This window comes from Ciona robusta, chromosome 12, assembly GCF_009617815.1.
Source record: "Ciona robusta chromosome 12, ASM961781v2".
NCBI lineage: Eukaryota > Metazoa > Chordata > Ascidiacea > Phlebobranchia > Cionidae > Ciona > Ciona robusta.
This window is the reverse complement of record NC_143246.1, coordinates 3,951,322-3,968,547: the sequence shown is the minus strand read 5'-3', so window position 1 is coordinate 3,968,547 and position 17,226 is coordinate 3,951,322. Positions and strand designations below refer to the sequence as shown.

Sequence of the window (17,226 nt, the reverse complement as noted above, 5' to 3'; positions counted from 1 at the left end):
TAGATTGAAGCGAGGTTACCCCCTTTTTCTCTTTCTGCTCTCAGCTTATCCGTCTGCCCAGAGGATATCAGTTAGAAAGCGTCTAGCGTTAGACAAAGATTTGCGTTGTAGGGAAACCCTAGTTTGCGATGCACATATACTACAATGGTTTAACAGGTGTATGTTAACTGCAATAGTTCAAATTTTCCGTCATTTTTTGCTATTTATGTGTGTTATATCAATATATTTGTGTGTTTATTTAATTGAGGAAAGCGCTATGGTTAATCAGTAACTATCACGGTATCGTTCCGTATTTATCTATGTGTCTGTGACGTTATGTGCATAGCCGTACAAAAGTTCCGAATTGCAGAGAATTTAAAAAAATTTAAAATGGCTTTTACATATTAAGGGTCAAAACGTGTTTAGTTTAATGCCTTTAACAATAACATGAATGTCAACTTTGAAGAAACAGATGCCAGAAGCCCAGGTTCGTATTAAACTTGACATAACATTAGTGTGGTTTGATTTTTAGAACAAACATCTGCATTAGATTAATTTATACCCTTGGCGTGCTAATGACTTTCGTTTCGTTGCTAATCCCCCCATTTATTTTTGTTGTTTTAGTTAATTTGGTGGTCGTCGCTTCTGTATTTAAAAAAATAGAAACTTATTGTCATGCCAAACAGTCTGTGGGGTTTTCAGTAAATTACATTTCGTATATGCTTTGTTTTTTCAGCCCACAAGGTTAGCGAAGCACAGTGCGACAAGGTTAATATTGGTAAGTGCGTGTCTTCCGCTTAATATTTGAAGAGCCGTTACAGTTACATGTTGCCCTTGGTAATTTAAATCATATGGGATTTTTTCGTCATATGACACAAATATTAAACATAGCGATTTGTTCTTTGCATAAGATTAATTAGGTTCACTTTTCAGGTGAAATTGGTCAAATTATCGACCAATTAACGACCAACCTTGTCAGTGATACCGATAAAACAAGTTTCAGCGATTCCACCAATGCTTGCATGAATCAACTTTGTGAGCTTTCCAAGCTAACAGGAAACACTGTAAGTGATTAGAGTGGTTGTTACCTTATGACTATACTATATGGTCATTAAGCTCGCCTGTTACGCATAGGAAAGTCCCCTTCAATTGCCCGCACTTTACCATGCTATTTGCGTACTCTGTCTGATTTGCCTCTAGGTACTTTCCAAACCTTGACGTCAAACGCGTCATATAATCCCTTTCTCAACACCTTTAAGCTTACATCTAACCAATACTGCTCGTGTGCATTAAATTAGACTGCTATTAGATGCCTTTAAACGATACTACAGTATATAACCCATAAACCACAGCGCGAATTAGAACTCCCCTATGAACGCAAACTATATAAAGATTGAGCAAATAAAAGTAATACAGTAGTGTGGGGGAAGATCGGACACCTTTAGCACATAATATCCAAATATCCTGATCGTGTTTTAAACAATTAACAACGGTCAATGGAAGTCGTGAGGATATAGTTTTATAATTTTTTGAATGTCCTTCGTTTACTACCAAATTGGACGAGAAAATAGAATGAAAAGATGTCCCATCTTCCCCCACCCTACTATAATAATAATAAAACTAGTTCGTGGGCTGCACTGTTATTCAGTTTGTATATCTGTTATACAACCACCGTGAGCACATAATATCCAAATCATTTCGTAACAACTAAAATCAGTTCATTATAGGCTGCACTGTTACTTAGTTTATATAGGTTAAGTAACCATTGTATAACCAAACTTATTTGTGACCTACGATAATTAAAAACAAAGCCATAAAACACACATTTGATTTAGCTCAAAACTTGGTGAAATTATAACAATAAAACGCACACGTTCTGTATATAGTGGGGTGGGGAAATATGGGACGCCATTTAATTGCATTTTCTCGTCTCACGTGGAAGTAAACCAAAAACATTCAAAGAAATATAAATTCGTTTCCTCCCGACTCCCATAGACCGTTGTTAATCGTTTAAAACACAAGCACTAGTTTTGTGCTTAAAGTGTCCCGTCTTACCCCACACCACTACATTACATTTTATGTTTTAATTAACCGTCTCATTGTATAACTATTAAGTTGTATGTTGGGGCTAGTAGCCACCTTTTTATTTGATAATTTTCCTTCAGTGATGCTTCAAGAGATGCCTTGTTTTTTAACGTCTGTCATTTTGCTAACCAAAGTTATTTGCTAAACCAATGTTATTTTATGTTTAGAAGCGACGTGCTATGGGAGAAGCCTTATGTAACAGCCGTGCAGGAGAAATGCTAATGAAATATTTCAAGATGGCGTCGACTAGCAATTGCATACAAGAATGCCAACGAAAGTAAGTTTTTCAAACATATTAAAAATTTTATTTTTTTAAGAAAACACGGGAAGTTACATTTCTGCATTTGTCGTAATAACAGACTTTAAATTTAAAAGATTAAATATACATGTTTATTGTAAAAATGGTACCGTTACACTTAGATACCATTCTCGCTGCGGTTCCTTACATTTAGAAAATATTACCTATAGTAGGGCGGGGAAAGATGGGACACCTTTAGCACATAATATCCAAACATCCTGATAGTGTTTTAAACAATTTACCAAAGTGTATGGGAGTCGTGTGGCCACGGTTTTATAATTTTTTAAATGGTCTTTGCTTACCAGCAAATGGAACGAGAAACTAGAATAGAAAGGTGTCCCATCTTCTCCCACCCTACTATACACAATGTTACATACATGGTAACTCGTAGTCGGGTACGCGGTGCATGTGATAGGACATCTATGTTATATCCACTGCCTTGGCGCTACCTCATAAAGATAAATGATATAGTAGGGTGGATGGAGATGGGGCACCTTTTCATTCTATTGTCTCGTTCCATTTGGTAGTAAACAGAGATCATTTCGTAAATTAATAAATCGTATCCTCACGACTTCTATAGACCATTGTTAATTGTTTAAAACACGATCAGAATATTTGGATAACATGTGCTAAAGGTTTCCGATCTTCCCCTACAGTACTGTATCATATATCCTGTCCTCTTTTCTGTGTCTTAATCGAAGAGTCAAATAAAGTTATTATTATATCATAAATGAGTATCATTCATTCGTTTTTTTATTTATTCAAATATTAAACTATTACAGGGAATTTAAAACTTTGCGGGAAATTTGCTTTAATTTCACCGACGATAACATGATGCTTGCGAAGGAATTTGGACAAGAAGGTTTAATTGGAATGTTAGTCGGTGAACTGAACGAACATAAAGCAACGTTTAACACCAACCAGGTAAGTTGAATTTTAACGAATGTTTGTACTTTCTTTTTGATATAGTAGGGTGGGGCACTTTTAGCACATAATATCCAAATATCCTGACCGTATTTTAAACAATTAACATCTCTGTCTGTGGGAGTCGTGAGGATACGATTTTATAATTATTTGAATTTTCTTTGTTTATTACCATGTGGGACAGGAAAATAGATTAAAAAGATGTCCCAACTTCCCTCAACGCACTATACATGTTTTTACATCCCAATTAGTTGTTTTTATTTTTACAGAAACACAAATACATCGTATCCTCAGCATTAAGGATTCTATACAACTGTTCAAAGTCGAGCGATAACTTGATTCATTACAAAGAAGCCGATGCATTAGAAACTGTTGGTTGGTACGCCACGAATACAATGCTTGATAAGGTAACCAATGCCTTTAGAACTACTGCATGTCTTATTTTTGTATGACCCAGTATAATAAGTAACTGTAAAAACACCATATAGTACTGTGGAGGAAGATAGGGCATCAACTTTAGCACATAATATCTAAATATCCTGATCCAGTTTAAACAATTAACAACGGTCTACCGGATTTGGGAGGAGGCGGATTTATAATTTTTTGATTGGTATTTGTTTTCTACCGTATGGGACGGGAAAATGGAATAGAAAAGGTGTCCATCTCCCCCCACCCTACTGTACCTATTTAGTAAAATTCGTGACCATTACGTTAATTTTGGTTGTTTAAAACAAGATAAGAATATTTGGATATTATGTGATAAAGGTGTCCCATCTTACCTCACAGTACTTTAACAATAGAATATTTTGTAAAAAAACTGTTTCCACCTGACATATTGACTGCTTAGTCATAAGACATCTAAATTTACAAAGTTGAACAAATATATATTGCTTGTTATTGCCCTAAACTCAAGTTCGCTATGTTAAGAGTCCGTATTCAATAAAACATGCCATATAATGCAACTGTCTGTAAAACGTTATCTAAATTTCAGAATTTGAAAAACATTTTCACCTTCAGTGTAATGACACTTGCCTTTATCGTGGATGACGTTGATGAAGAGATTGTGACGAAATGTTCAATCGTCACTACGTCAGTGCAGGTATACGTATACGATATATTATAACGTCATTATGTTGATGACGTAACGTGACGGCACGTTTTAATGACGTTTTATAAAGATAAACAGTATTTCACGAAAGTTATATATTGTTGATGCTGTTCCATGACGTCACCTTTTGTTGACGTTTCATGACGTCACGATTTGATGACGTTTCAAAACGTCACGATTTGATGAAGTTACGTGACGCCACGATTTGTTAACGTTTCATGGCGTCACGTTTTTATGAAGTTTATGACGTCATGTCTTCGATGACGTTTTTATGACGTCACGATTTTTATTCGTGTTGTCACGCAGATGTTCGTCGCATCGGTTGCAAGCGACAACGAAAGACATCTTGGTTTCTCGTCTCTTGAACTTGTAGATGCCCTGGTTAAGTTGGCAGATAATGTAACTATCAGTGAAATGATTGTGAATGAAGGCGTTGTGGCTCCGTTGATAAAGATGATGACATCGGGTACGTAAGTGTTAGAATCTTAAGTTTTAGTTTGAAAAGCAACTTTCTGTTATTGTTCCATATATTAAAAAAAAACTCCAATAATTTTACCAAACAAAACCTTAGGCGATCGAGAATTGGAAACAGCTGCTACAAGTCTTGTTTGGAGTTTGTCGTTTAGTGATCGAAACAAAGATGTCTTTAAAAAGAACTTGGCTTTGATGCGTCGGATAGAAGACTTTCAAAACCCGTATGTATTTTATAACACATATAGTAGGGTGGGGGAATACGGGACAGCTTTAGCACATAATATTCAAATATCCTGATCTTGTTTTAAACAACTAACAACCGTCAATGGGAGTCGTAAGGTAACGGTTTTATAATTCTTTGAATGTTCTTTGTTTACTACCAAATGGGGCGAGTAAATAGAATAAAAAGGTGTTCCATCTTCCACCGCCTTACTTAACACCAGGGCTCGAATGTATAAATGCAAAAAAATACAAAATCCGGTGTCAAAAATAAATAATGAACCCTAAATTTACCATTTTCCAAAACACATTTATTTTACTTTATTAACAGAAAACTCCAAAGAACTGCGCAAGGAGTAACAGCTGTACTCAATATGAAAAGAAAGGCAACTATTGTAAGTATATTGTAATGTTTAAACATATTTTTAGCTCAAAAAATGGCAGTTCAAACTGATCGCTCTTAGACAGGGCTTGTAAAAGCAAGTTTTTTGATAAAATGTGTAAATCACAGGTCTCTGTATGACCTACAGAAATAGCTGGTGTGTGTAAACTACGTATCTTCTGACCTTCGTTACTGTAACTAAAAAGATAAAATAAGTTATTTAATCCAGTGGTCACAAATGGGTTTTTCAAATTGTCAGCCATACATAACAAAATAACAAAAAATAAAATAATCACCCATAAAGTTACATACGTGGTAACTCGTAAGCGGGCATCAGGTGTGTGAAACAGAACACCTGTGTTATAACGGCGGTCGTGACCCCACCACGCATGAAGTAAATAACCTACATTCATTTTAACGTTTAAGTATAATAAGGGTTTTATTTGTTTTTTTTGTATAGGCTTCTGATGCTATTAAAATACACGACGTCACTCCTGAATCCGATAAAGAAGGCCACATCATGATAAGTTACAATTGGAAATATAAATCTATTGCCGTCAACGTAAGATTGGAATATTTTAAATTTTTGCTTTATTTTTAATGACATTATGGGTGAACTAATGAATGAATGAACGTCGCCCATTTTACCACTATATTGACAAAGCAGCATGTTTAACGTACATATAGTAGGGTGGGGTAACACGAGACACGTTTTTTTTTCTTTTCTCATCCTATTTGGTAGTTAACAAAGAATACTTACAGAACTATACAACCATAACACAGCCAATCTAAAGGAGCGGTGTTAATAGTTTTAAAAAAGGTTCCCACAATATGGGTTTTAGGTGCTAACGGTGTCCCATCTTGTCCCATAGTACTATTGTAGGGCGGGGGAGATGGGACACCTTTTAATCCTATTTTCTCGTCTTGTTTGGAAATAAACAAAGAGCATTTGAACAATTATGAAACTGTACCCTCACGACTCCCATAGACTTTCATTAAAAAAAATTAAAACCGTATCCTCAGGACACTCATAGACCGTTGTAAAATTTTAAAAACACGATCAAAATATTTTTGGACATTATGTGCGAAAGGCGTCCCGTCTCCCCCCACCCTACTATATATAAACCTGCATGAGGTGATATATATGCATTATGTTTTATCTCTACAGCTTCGAGATAGGCTGGTTCAAGAGGGTTACAAGACTTGGTTCGACGACGACAACATGGGTTCCGATATATTGCAAAGTATGTCAGAAGGTGTAGAAGGTGCTCACGTCTTTCTTATGCTGGCATCACAATCTTATAAAGAAAGTAAAAATTGCAAGTAAGGGATTTGTTTTATTACAGTGTTTGTAACATCCAATATGAATTTGATTTGGCTTATAAAGTTATTTAGTCTGTTTTGTATAATGCATTTTTTGTACTTTATTGCAATTTTTGTACTTAGAGAATTAATTTAAGTATAAAAATTGATTGTTTAACAAATGTCGTTTTGCCGTTGATTCTCTTCACTTTGTTCCTTAAATAATATGGTCCTCGTTATCGTTTTTAAACAATATAAAGTGCTGCGGGGTAAGGTGGGACACCTTTAGCACATAATATCCTAATATCCTGATCGTGTTTTAAACAATTAACAACGGTCTATGGGTGCCGTGAGAACACGGTTTTAGATTTTTTGATTGTTATTTGTTTACTACCAAATGGAACGAGAAATTAGGATGAAAAGGTGTCCCATCTTTCCCTCCATACTGTATATAGAAAATTATACTATTATAAGGTTGTGTTTGCAGAACTGAGGCCGAAGGAGCTTACAGATATGACGTCCCTATAATTCCCCTTGTAGTAGAAGCAGGGTACAAGGCAAACGGTTGGCTAGGTGAGTTGTTGAACCACGTAAAGAGATGTGAATATCACTGAATGAATGTTAATTGTAGTAGGGTGGGGGGGAGACGGGACACATTTAGCACATAATATTCAAATATTCGGATCGTATTTTACAACAGTTTACAACGGTCTATGGGAGTCGTAAGGATAGAGTTTTATAATTCGCTGAAAGTTCTTTGTTTACTACCAAACGGGACGAAAAAATAGAATGAAAAGGTGTCCCATCTTTTCCCCCCTACTATATTTATCCTTATGTACCTGGCGTATAATAACGGCAGTCGTTATAATACTTTTCCCAATTGATGAACTTGGTAATTCACACACCTTGTATGGGTATCAGTTAGCACGTATGTTGCTTTGTCGGTAATTATTCGTTCCTTTTTGAAATTTGACAATAAGTAATGCACATAACGAAAAATATTACCCGTAACGTTATTTTGTATGTAATAAACAGGTTTGCTGTTTGGAATGAAGCGATATCACAAGTTCCACAACGATGCAGACTTTGACACAAGTTTTGTGACGCTTTTAAAAGATGTGAAATCAATAGTGCCGAAGAAGGAATGAAACTTGCTGTATTCCAACGCACAGTACCTTGTAGCATAAGTAGCATTACAAATATCCCACAGACAGTACACGGCCAAAAAAATGCATAAAAAAGGCTCCGCAAAGTCCTTTACAGTGGCACATGAAACAAATGTTAAATGAAAACATTATAATCTGGTATTAAAATCATGCTTTCGGTCCTATTTAGGAATACACATGGACGCTTGTATTCGAGTTTCGCCTTCCGATATGAATAAGCTATAAAAAGTTGAAGTATATGCAATTGAGCTTTTTAACTGTAATCACATTGTATAACAATGTTGTTATCATTCTTTATTGTTTTTTTTACTGTTACTGCTATTTTATTGTACCGGGTGTATGCGTCTGCCCTATATATAGTACTGTGGGTCAAGATGGGGCACCTTTAGCACATAATATCCAAATATCCTGATCGTGTTTTAAACAATTAACAATGGTCTATAGGAGTCGTGAGGATACGGTTTTATAATTCTTTGAATGTTCTTTGTTTACTGTCAGATAAGACGGGAAAAAATGAAAATGCACCCCATCTTCCTCACTCTACTATATACTGCTTTGAATTGACCTGTAAACTCAAACTTTTGAATATAAACGCAATTACCCAACATACGAAATCATGTTATTCCTTTAGTGAGAATCCCGAAAATATTAATTACCCACAAAGTAACATACATGGTAACTAGTAAGCTGGCACGAGGTGTACGAACACCCCACAACGCCTGTCGTTTTTCGGCCACGCGAGGATAAAGTAAGTTGCGTTCATTCATTCATTCACCAACAAGAAACGCTTGCGTCGATGCGCGGTGCCAGATACTATGACGTCACAATGACGTAGGTCGCGGCGTTTTCAAGCGATTTTACACAAAGTTAAGTCGTAATCAATAATTTTACACTCGATGTCGCCAATTGTAAAAGTATTGATGGTCAACAAATATTATAAAGTACCGTTGGTATTCAAATAACAACCCATAGATAGCAACATTACTGCAACAGTTATACTAAATGATGTTTTTGTATAAGTTCGCGATATGAAGAATTGAATATACAATCAAACATAAAACTGTTACAGCTAATTATGGAAGGTATAAAAAGAAAGAAAAATTAAAAAAATAATTGTACAAATTTAAAAAAATGAATATATAAAACGGTAAAAAAAATTACCAAGAAGGTTTTTTGGTTTGTTAATTTATCAAAAGTACAATTAAAATAGAGGTACTTGTTTTGTTACTGTAAGGTGTAAGACATAAAAATGTTTTTTAATTTGAAGGAATATTACAAAACCCTCAATACATTACTTAATTGGAAAAAAAAACTATTCAGCTTTAAAATTATTGTAAAGAGATTGAGTTATATTGTGTTAAGCAATAATGGTTTGCAGATATAAAAAAATCTTGATTGGAAATCAGTAATGTATAATGCAATTGCAGTTTGTATTATTTAAATAAATTTAGATTCGATTTATTTAAACAGCAACTATAGAATGGTAACATAATTCAACTTCAGTTTCACCAACAACACTCCACTTGTCCGTTTGATCATCGTAACATTCAATTGATTTTGCAACTTTACCTTTAATATCCACACTAAAATAAATAAATATTATAATAGAAAATTAATTGTAACCGAATCGTTTAGACATTTACCCTCCTACTACATAAATCTTGTTTTGTGCAACACAAGCTGCATGAGCACCTCTCTCTATGTTCATATTTCCCACATAAACCCAGGTGTCATCACCAACATTGTATTTCTCAACTGATTTAAGACGTTGTTCTCCATCATAACCACCTGATAATCAGTAAGAGTAAGTATAAATATTTCTGGTCTAAAATATAACCTACACTTCAGTATACGAAAAAGATTCTTTAGTAGTTTAGAAACGGTAAAAGTTAAGTAACATGTTTTCTAATGGGAAATTTCATGCATATTTGCACAACCGATTTTTTTTTCGATTTCACCAATATTTTTTACAAGCTGTTGTTTTTTAGACTTTGGTGGTACTTTGGTTTAGATCAGTGGTTCTCAACCGCCGGTTCGCGTCAACTTTCCTGGCGGTCCGCCAAATATATATTACAATTTTATATCTTAATTGCAAAATGCAACATGTTGAAGTCTTTGTCCATTGATTATAGAAATAAAAAATCAAATTTTGAACTGATTTAGAACTTGGCCAGTTCCGTAATTTGCAGCACTGTGACGTAACATACAGTTCATGGTCTACTTTGGACTTAATTGTATGTCACAATGCTGCAAGTGTTGTGCCCAACTGTTTAAAAGCAGACTCCAACATTTTGGGTTGATTTTTGAAGGTCCACCGGTCCGCAAAATTTGTTTCGGAATTTTACCGGTCCGCAAACTAAAAAGGTTGAGAAACACTGGTTTAGACTTTAGATCACTTTTAAGCATCTCTAATAATATACAAACTTTCATTTTTGGTTGGTATGCAATTTTAAGGCATTTATAACTACTTAATAAACTGTCAATATAAATAAATTGGAATGTCTAACATATATTTGCATTATTAGATTAAAACCAAGACAAATCAACTATCATTATAAAACTATTCAGAATTTAAAATATCAACAACCCAAAAAAATAAAATTTGAATATTACTGAATCTCATATGTTAATTGTAAGAAGAAATATTAAAAAAAATATTATAACAGCTGTATAATAATACCTATAGCATACGACAATACCTATAGCATAAATAGCATTGTTAAGCACCACAGCAGCAAACCAACATCGTGGTGTTTGCATTGGAGCAACATCTTTCCACTCATCTGATGATGGATCATATCGTTCAACTGAACATAAATCTTGTTTCCCATCACGTCCACCAAGTGAATATAAAAATCCTGGTCAATAAACAGAATGAAAATTTAACCAAACGTCATTAAAAATAAACAATTGTAAAACTGTATAATTAAGTCTTAAGATCTATGTGTGGTATAACTACATTACATTTTGACACTGTTATTATCATTGGTTTAGGTAAAAGATACAAAAATAATTGTATAAATAAAAGGTATACAGGTTAAAAAGGTTTTGATGCATCCAAGACAGTTCTGCGATTTTGTTAATTACCGCATGTAATTTAGGAAACTGGCAAAATTAGGTGGTTTTACAGAATAAATATGCCTTTTTAAAGTTTAGTTACCGGCTCGAAGTTTTACAACTCTGTCAGAATAAAGCACATACATGCCCAATAATTATTGGTTGCCCCAATGTAGTAATGTTTATCCTAATATCTAACCATTGTGAGCAACCAAACAATGACCACATCTGGGAATCTTCATTGGTTTGAGTTGAATCCACTTGTTAAGTAGCACAATATAAGATTCTCCAGATGAAACCTTTGTACGACTCTCATCAGCTCCACCAAATACAAAGATGACACCTATGTTATAAACAGTATAGTGTTATGGATTATACAAACAGCAAAAGCAATGAATTTATAATATCACAGAAATTAACATGAAAATCAAACTCACATACTCGTATTTCCATTTCTCCCCCAAAGTTTCTAAAAATATCCAGACGTAGGTAGTAACAAACACAAAATTGCAACTATTTTTTAACGAACAAAACAGAGAATTGTATAGTAGCAAACATAAGTTTTTCAAATTCTTGGTTAAAAAAGCCTTTCATGTATACTTCCAAATTTATGTAATTTTTAAGTTAAAGCAAATTCAGCACATTAGGTCAGTTTCAGGTATTTTAACAACATATTTTCACTTGTTAATTTTAATTTGAAAAATAATTGCCACAATATACATTTTGTTAACGAATTTCTGCATGTTCCCAACATTACATCAATTTAAACTCACCATTTATAACAGCAGCACCAAACACGTATCTCTTAACATTCAATGAAGCTACCTTCTCCCATTTTAAAACTTTCTCCTTTAATTCCATTCGATAAACAATGTTAGTTGCTGTTTCTTTACCATCAGTTTGTAACTCTCCTGCAAGATGATACAGAACATCATCGATGACAACAGCTGCTGCTAATTGTCGACCAACTGGTAAATCCTGAAAATAAATCCAACACTTAAATTGCATCTTACTACATACAACTAGAGAAATTGGCTAATATCCAAGGTACCTGTTGTACCATTGTCTTTTAATAAATTGTTTGCTCATGTTAAAAATTAGGTTTGTTAATGCGAAAAAAGTGCTGACTCCCAGACTAGTATTATTTACAGAAAGTTTCATTTATTACACTAAAACTGAAATAACTTTTATATAGTAGGGTGGGGGAAGATGGGACACCTTATCATTCTATTTTCGTGCACATTTGGTAGTAAACAAAAAAAAATTCAAATAATTATAAAACTGTATCCTCACGACACCCATAAACTGTTGTTAATTGTTTATAACAAGATCAGGATATTTGGATATTCTGTGCTAAAGGTGTCCCATCTTCCCCCACCCTAATATATATTAAGGCACAACTAACAACATAATGTCCTAAATAATCAGCTCTAAACTTTTAAATCTTCATGCACCATATGTTTAACAACAGACTCACTATTTTTTAAGTATTATGAAACAAACGTTTAACTTACTGGAAGTTGACTCCATTGTTTTGTTTCTAAGTCAAACTTTGTTACTTTGGTTAAACTTGTTCTACCACCAAGTGATATGAGGGATTTCTCTGAATAATAAAACAAGGAATAAAGATTTAAACAAAATGATTATACACTAAACAATTCTTATGAAAACACAAAATATTCAAGTTATGACAGAACTCCATCAAATATGAGAAAGCAAAGTGTTAAATATGCTTGCCCAACTATAAATATTTGATCACAACAAAACGTAATATCCGAAAAACGAAAGTATTCGTTGAAAAATAAATATTTTTTAAATTGCACTTTAAAGCTGGCTGCTGGCTACTTCTAATTTAGTATAAAAATGTAATAGGCGATTATTAATCAGATGGTTTTACGCAAACCGAGTTCACATAAAGTGCTAAACTATCTAATACTGTTTGCATTCACAAACTAAATGACTATAGCCCACTTTGATCAGTTTGTTAGTTTTACTGATAGCTGCTAAATGACCTCACAGATTGCATCTACACAAAACTATTTATTCCTAATGATGACAGAAGTGAATTTTAAAAACTACAACAATTGATGTCTTGTAACAAACAAGTCAAAACCTAATATTTGCTTTGTATGTTAGTATGCCCCCATATTAAGCATAAACTGAAATATATAATCAATATTCTAGTACTCTAATGAAATAGATAGTTGATACCCTGTAATATTTACACAAATCAAAAAGCCAAAATACCACAATAAATTACAAAACAGTTAAATATTTTAAACACAGATACCGGCATGGTTTACTTCACCTGTTTCCTTTGCACGTTGCACTACAGCATCATGGAACGCCCAGCCCAGATCATCCAGTTTTCGGACAAGTGGCTAAAAGTATATAAAGTTGTTTATCATCAGCGATAAACTAAATTTTGATTATTCACCTCAACAGAGACCACATCTTCAAGCATCTTTGGGGACATTTCACCAAGATCAACAAATTTGAAAAGTTCACTCAAGTAACTTTCATTTGAAGCCAAATCGAACTTCACCCAGTTTATAACAGCAGTGTAAACCAAATCTGAAGAAACCTGATAAATATATGAGTGTCCTTTTTTAAACTAGAAACACATTTCTTCATATTTTGACACAATAGCATAGGTTTTAAATTGGCATATTTACCATTTTTTATCTAATTCCAACAATCAAAATACATTTATATAGGTAATAAGCCAGTGGTAATTTGGTAAAACCAATGTAAAACATTTGTTTTAATATTGTTTTATCAAACCGGAAGAATAAAATAAGTTTTTTGAGACATTTTTACTAGCTACAGTCACTATGCCAAACTGTAGACCTTACATGTATATTTAATAAGGGCAAAGGCTCCCGATAATTATGTTACACTCTACCCCAGCGGTTCCCAAACTGGGGTCCGTACAGCAGTTTCAGAGGGTCTGCAATGTACAGCAGTGATTGTGAATCGATAATAAAACCACACATTGGTGTAGTTTTTGAATTTTTTCTGTAACATTCTTTGATTTTTATAGGGTTGCGAAAAATCAAAATAATTGTAAGGGGTTTACCAGGCAAATTTTTTAGAAAAGTTTGGGAACCGCTGCTCTACCCCTATACAAATATTTATATGGCATAATAACTAATAAGGCTATTCTACCTTGTTATATGTTGATTGTAATAACTTAATGACATCATCTTTTGAAAGTTTCTTAAAATGATCACCAGAAACAACTTGTTGATAATTTTCAACAATAAAGTTGTTGAATTTCTCAGTTAGTTGAGGAATAGTGAAGCAATTGGCCAAAGCTTGAATCGTGAAGCAATTTTGTTGCGTGATTGTTGTAAACAAATACTCAATGCAAAGTTTTCTGATAGCTAAAAATACATCGTGTACTGGTAAATAAAAAACAAACAAGTTATACATACAAAGTATTTGTAGAAAATCAGAAACTGCAAGAAGGTCGCACACATTGTTGGTGTTGATGTTGATTTTTCCTGTGTACATGAAATCAACAAGTTTCTCCACACTTTCTGCATCTACACCATGAACTTCCACAACATCTTTATACTTTTCTTTCATCTGTAATAATATTATGTTTATAACTTATACTGTACTAAAGTAAGCAGCAGCAGCAAACTACCTCAGATTTAAACATGGTGTTGAAATATTTAGAATAGCAAGAAAGAACCATCTTGTTTGCTGGGATGTTTTTCTCTCCAACACGAATGATGATGTCATTAAAACAACCATCTTGTCGTGACTCATTAGCAAATTGAAGAAGATCAGATGCATGATCAATATTGTGAGTTTGTTCTTCAACTGAACATGTTCCACAGATAGAAAATGACATTTCTGGGATTTCTATTTTATCTTACCTACAAATTAACTAAAATTATGATCAACTGTTTTGGTAAATTAATTCAATATAAAATTTATAATATAAAATAAACCAGTATGTTTAAGTTATGGCCTATGCCTACAAGAGTAGCACCTACTAGAAAATTATTATTTTTCCACCTTTTTCTTTGTGTAATTTAAAAAAAATCATTTTTGTGATCAACACGAGTTAGGGGTACATGCATAGGCGTCGATTTTTTAATAATCTTTGTCAATATTGGGGTGCACCCGTTTTCGCTGGACAACGTGCGAGTTGACTATGACGTCATTGGATTTATATTCTATCGGTTGGAAATTAGTAAGATAAACTTGGCTGTGCGTTTTTCTCAGTTGCATGTAAAATAAATAATTTAGCCCTTAAGCAGGCGATAATAAACAATCTAAATATGTCCCAGAAGTATTGCTGCTTTATATTTACAATATTTTCCTCAGCCAAGCAGAAAGTTTGTTACGAAATTGTAAGGATTCACACGTGGATTCATTGCATCATAATAGCGATTGTTTGACCTGGCAATTGATTACGACATAATAGCAATTCACCCGTTCATTATTTAGAATGTAGGAGCTTAAAAACAAATTAAATTTCTGCTTTCAATAAAAACTACGTATGCTCTTGGTACTACAGTTATACTTTTATAAAAACTTACGTTTGTAGAAACTGTTTACTAAGTTAATGTTTCGTACTAATCGCGCCCGAGTCTGCTCACCACCTTGTATAATGAAATAGTATTCTTTTATTTCTAAATAGTGCCTGCGTCTTCTCATGACCGAGAATAAAGAAATGCTCTATTAATGTACACGTCCGCAAAGGGATGTAAAAACAAATTCAATTTTTCTGGCAGTTTCATAAATCGAAAACTGGTGCGTTTTGAAGCCAATATTTCCCGCTATAACTAGCCCCGTGTTCGTGTGCCGCTTTCACTACATACTAAGCTAATATATTGGTTTATATTGGAATCAAAAACCAGGAATCTTAACTTATAACTGGGCAAACCGTTAAACGAATGCATCACAATTAAAACAAAATAGTCTTTAGTTTTAAATTACTGTGAAACTATATAATTTTATGATCACTATTTAAAACATACAACTTACTAAAGTAATGTTAAAATTACTAAATTCGCGCAGTCCTGTTTTAGCATTTAGCATATACTTTTAATAAACGAACCCCACAAACAGCGCTTTTTGGCTATTAGCCAACGATTTCTCTTGCGGCCCTGATCATAGCGCACGAATTAAATTAAAAACATGTCAATCATGTTTCGTCTTTCCCGATCAAAGCCGGAGTGCCGTGAACATTTCTACTTGAAACACGTACGAAAGTGACAAAACTATCACCATGTTAAACATTTACGGTAAAAACAAAGTTTTCATCAGAAGCACAAGTGTTATGTTATAATTTATTTTTATGTAACAATTTTATATCTACGCAATAGTGGCGAATTTGTGGTAAATATTCTCCAATTAAACGGTATACACAAATTCAGACTGGAGTGCAAAATGACATTATTGCACCATCTTTGTAATTTGGGGTGCAGCTGCACCCCGTGCACCCCTAAATCAACGCCTATTGGTACATGGCTAGGTATTAGCGGATAAGGGTTAAAGAATAAAAGCCCGATGCAACTGGCATTGCAAAATAAAATAGATAAAATATAAAAGTTATATCATTATCCTATGTTTACTTCCGCCGCAAACTCCATGTAAAAATAATGTTAAGATACATAGCAAAGATAAGCATAAAAAGTGAGACGCACACTGTAACCTTAATTATAAGTATATGTGAAAGTTAATAGCACAATTCTAACAGTCATTGTAAAACTAGGTTGTATAACACTTAGATCTAATAACAGTCAGTTTTATTGACTATTAAAACGGCTGTGGGAACTCTGAAACTACTGTGCAAAATACAAACAAACACGACAAACAAAATCAACGTACAGCTTGTGCTCAGTAAAACAAATAAAGGAACAATTTGAAATTCTTAAACGAATTTTGAAAACAGGAACTAACTGCTTGAGTCTACGTTTGTACAGGAACCGAAGCTTAAGCAAGCAAAAAGGAAATAAAATTACGGGAAACCACCCTGGAAAAAAACCGAGGTGATCCTAGCATAGAGATCCTAGACTTCAGAAATTATAGCGGCCATTTTCTGTACCTACTACTGGTGTCACTAACATAAAATTTGAACACTGTACTAACTAGACCCCAGCGGTACCGATTCTAAAATAAAAAAATTAAATTCGAAAAAATGTTAAATATGAATATTAATATTTGTCATAAAAACACATTAATAGAATTTGCTACCGATCCAGGTTCGAAT

The 17,226-nt window shown here is 33.7% G+C and overlaps 2 protein-coding genes across 6 annotated transcripts; one reads left to right on the top strand and one right to left on the bottom strand.

Annotated features, from left to right (window-relative positions):
* The first annotated feature begins 280 nt into the window (after nucleotides 1–280).
* On the top strand, nucleotides 281–8,542 carry LOC149726942 (uncharacterized). 3 transcript variants are annotated; one of them, XM_089889445.1, is made up of 14 exons: nucleotides 281–466; nucleotides 716–757; nucleotides 913–1,043; nucleotides 2,235–2,341; nucleotides 3,145–3,286; nucleotides 3,538–3,693; nucleotides 4,278–4,385; nucleotides 4,701–4,860; nucleotides 4,966–5,089; nucleotides 5,419–5,482; nucleotides 5,930–6,031; nucleotides 6,638–6,792; nucleotides 7,259–7,344; nucleotides 7,807–8,542. In XM_089889445.1, exons 1-14 carry the CDS (start codon nucleotides 427–429, stop codon nucleotides 7,917–7,919), a joined length of 1,530 nt encoding a protein of 509 aa, XP_089745571.1. In that variant the 5' UTR covers nucleotides 281–426; the 3' UTR covers nucleotides 7,920–8,542. The 3 variants fall into 3 exon arrangements, with proteins under 3 accessions (XP_089745571.1, XP_089745572.1, XP_089745569.1); XM_089889446.1 differs by having other exon boundaries at nucleotides 2,232–2,341; nucleotides 3,556–3,693; XM_089889443.1 differs by having other exon boundaries at nucleotides 2,232–2,341.
* Nucleotides 8,543–8,930: 388 nt separating this feature from the next.
* Nucleotides 8,931–16,935, bottom strand: LOC149726941 (kelch-like protein 12). Of its 3 annotated transcripts, none has more exons than XM_089889441.1 (11): nucleotides 14,647–16,935; nucleotides 14,432–14,585; nucleotides 14,163–14,311; nucleotides 13,432–13,578; nucleotides 13,285–13,375; nucleotides 12,509–12,597; nucleotides 11,768–11,972; nucleotides 11,194–11,337; nucleotides 10,637–10,795; nucleotides 9,581–9,725; nucleotides 8,931–9,520 (listed from the first exon to the last, which is right to left on the bottom strand). In XM_089889441.1, exons 1-11 carry the CDS (start codon nucleotides 14,854–14,856, stop codon nucleotides 9,400–9,402), a joined length of 1,614 nt encoding a protein of 537 aa, XP_089745567.1. In that variant the 5' UTR covers nucleotides 14,857–16,935; the 3' UTR covers nucleotides 8,931–9,399. The 3 variants fall into 3 exon arrangements, with proteins under 3 accessions (XP_089745567.1, XP_089745565.1, XP_089745566.1); XM_089889439.1 differs by having other exon boundaries at nucleotides 14,163–14,380; nucleotides 14,647–14,946; XM_089889440.1 differs by having other exon boundaries at nucleotides 13,303–13,375; nucleotides 14,163–14,380; nucleotides 14,647–14,946.
* Between the last annotated feature and the right edge of the window lie 291 nt (nucleotides 16,936–17,226).

What these genes read in the sequence shown, in the direction of transcription:
- LOC149726942 (XM_089889443.1), top strand. Translation starts at nt 427, where the DNA reads ATGAATGTCAACTTTGAAGAAACAGATGCCAGAAGCCCAG. An exon ending in AACAGATGCCAGAAGCCCAG is followed by an intron (nt 467 to 715) that starts GTTCGTATTAAA and finishes TTGTTTTTTCAG; the next exon opens with CCCACAAGGTTAGCGAAGCA. An exon ending in TCGTCACTACGTCAGTGCAG is followed by an intron (nt 4,386 to 4,700) that starts GTATACGTATAC and finishes GTTGTCACGCAG; the next exon opens with ATGTTCGTCGCATCGGTTGC.
- LOC149726941 (XM_089889439.1), bottom strand. Translation starts at nt 14,856, where the DNA reads ATGTCATTTTCTATCTGTGGAACATGTTCAGTTGAAGAACAAACTCAC. An exon ending in AAGATGTGGTCTCTGTTGAG is followed by an intron (nt 13,376 to 13,431) that starts GTGAATAATCAA and finishes ATATACTTTTAG; the next exon opens with CCACTTGTCCGAAAACTGGA. An exon ending in AGGTGAAGTAAACCATGCCG is followed by an intron (nt 12,598 to 13,284) that starts GTATCTGTGTTT and finishes TTTATTATTCAG; the next exon opens with AGAAATCCCTCATATCACTT.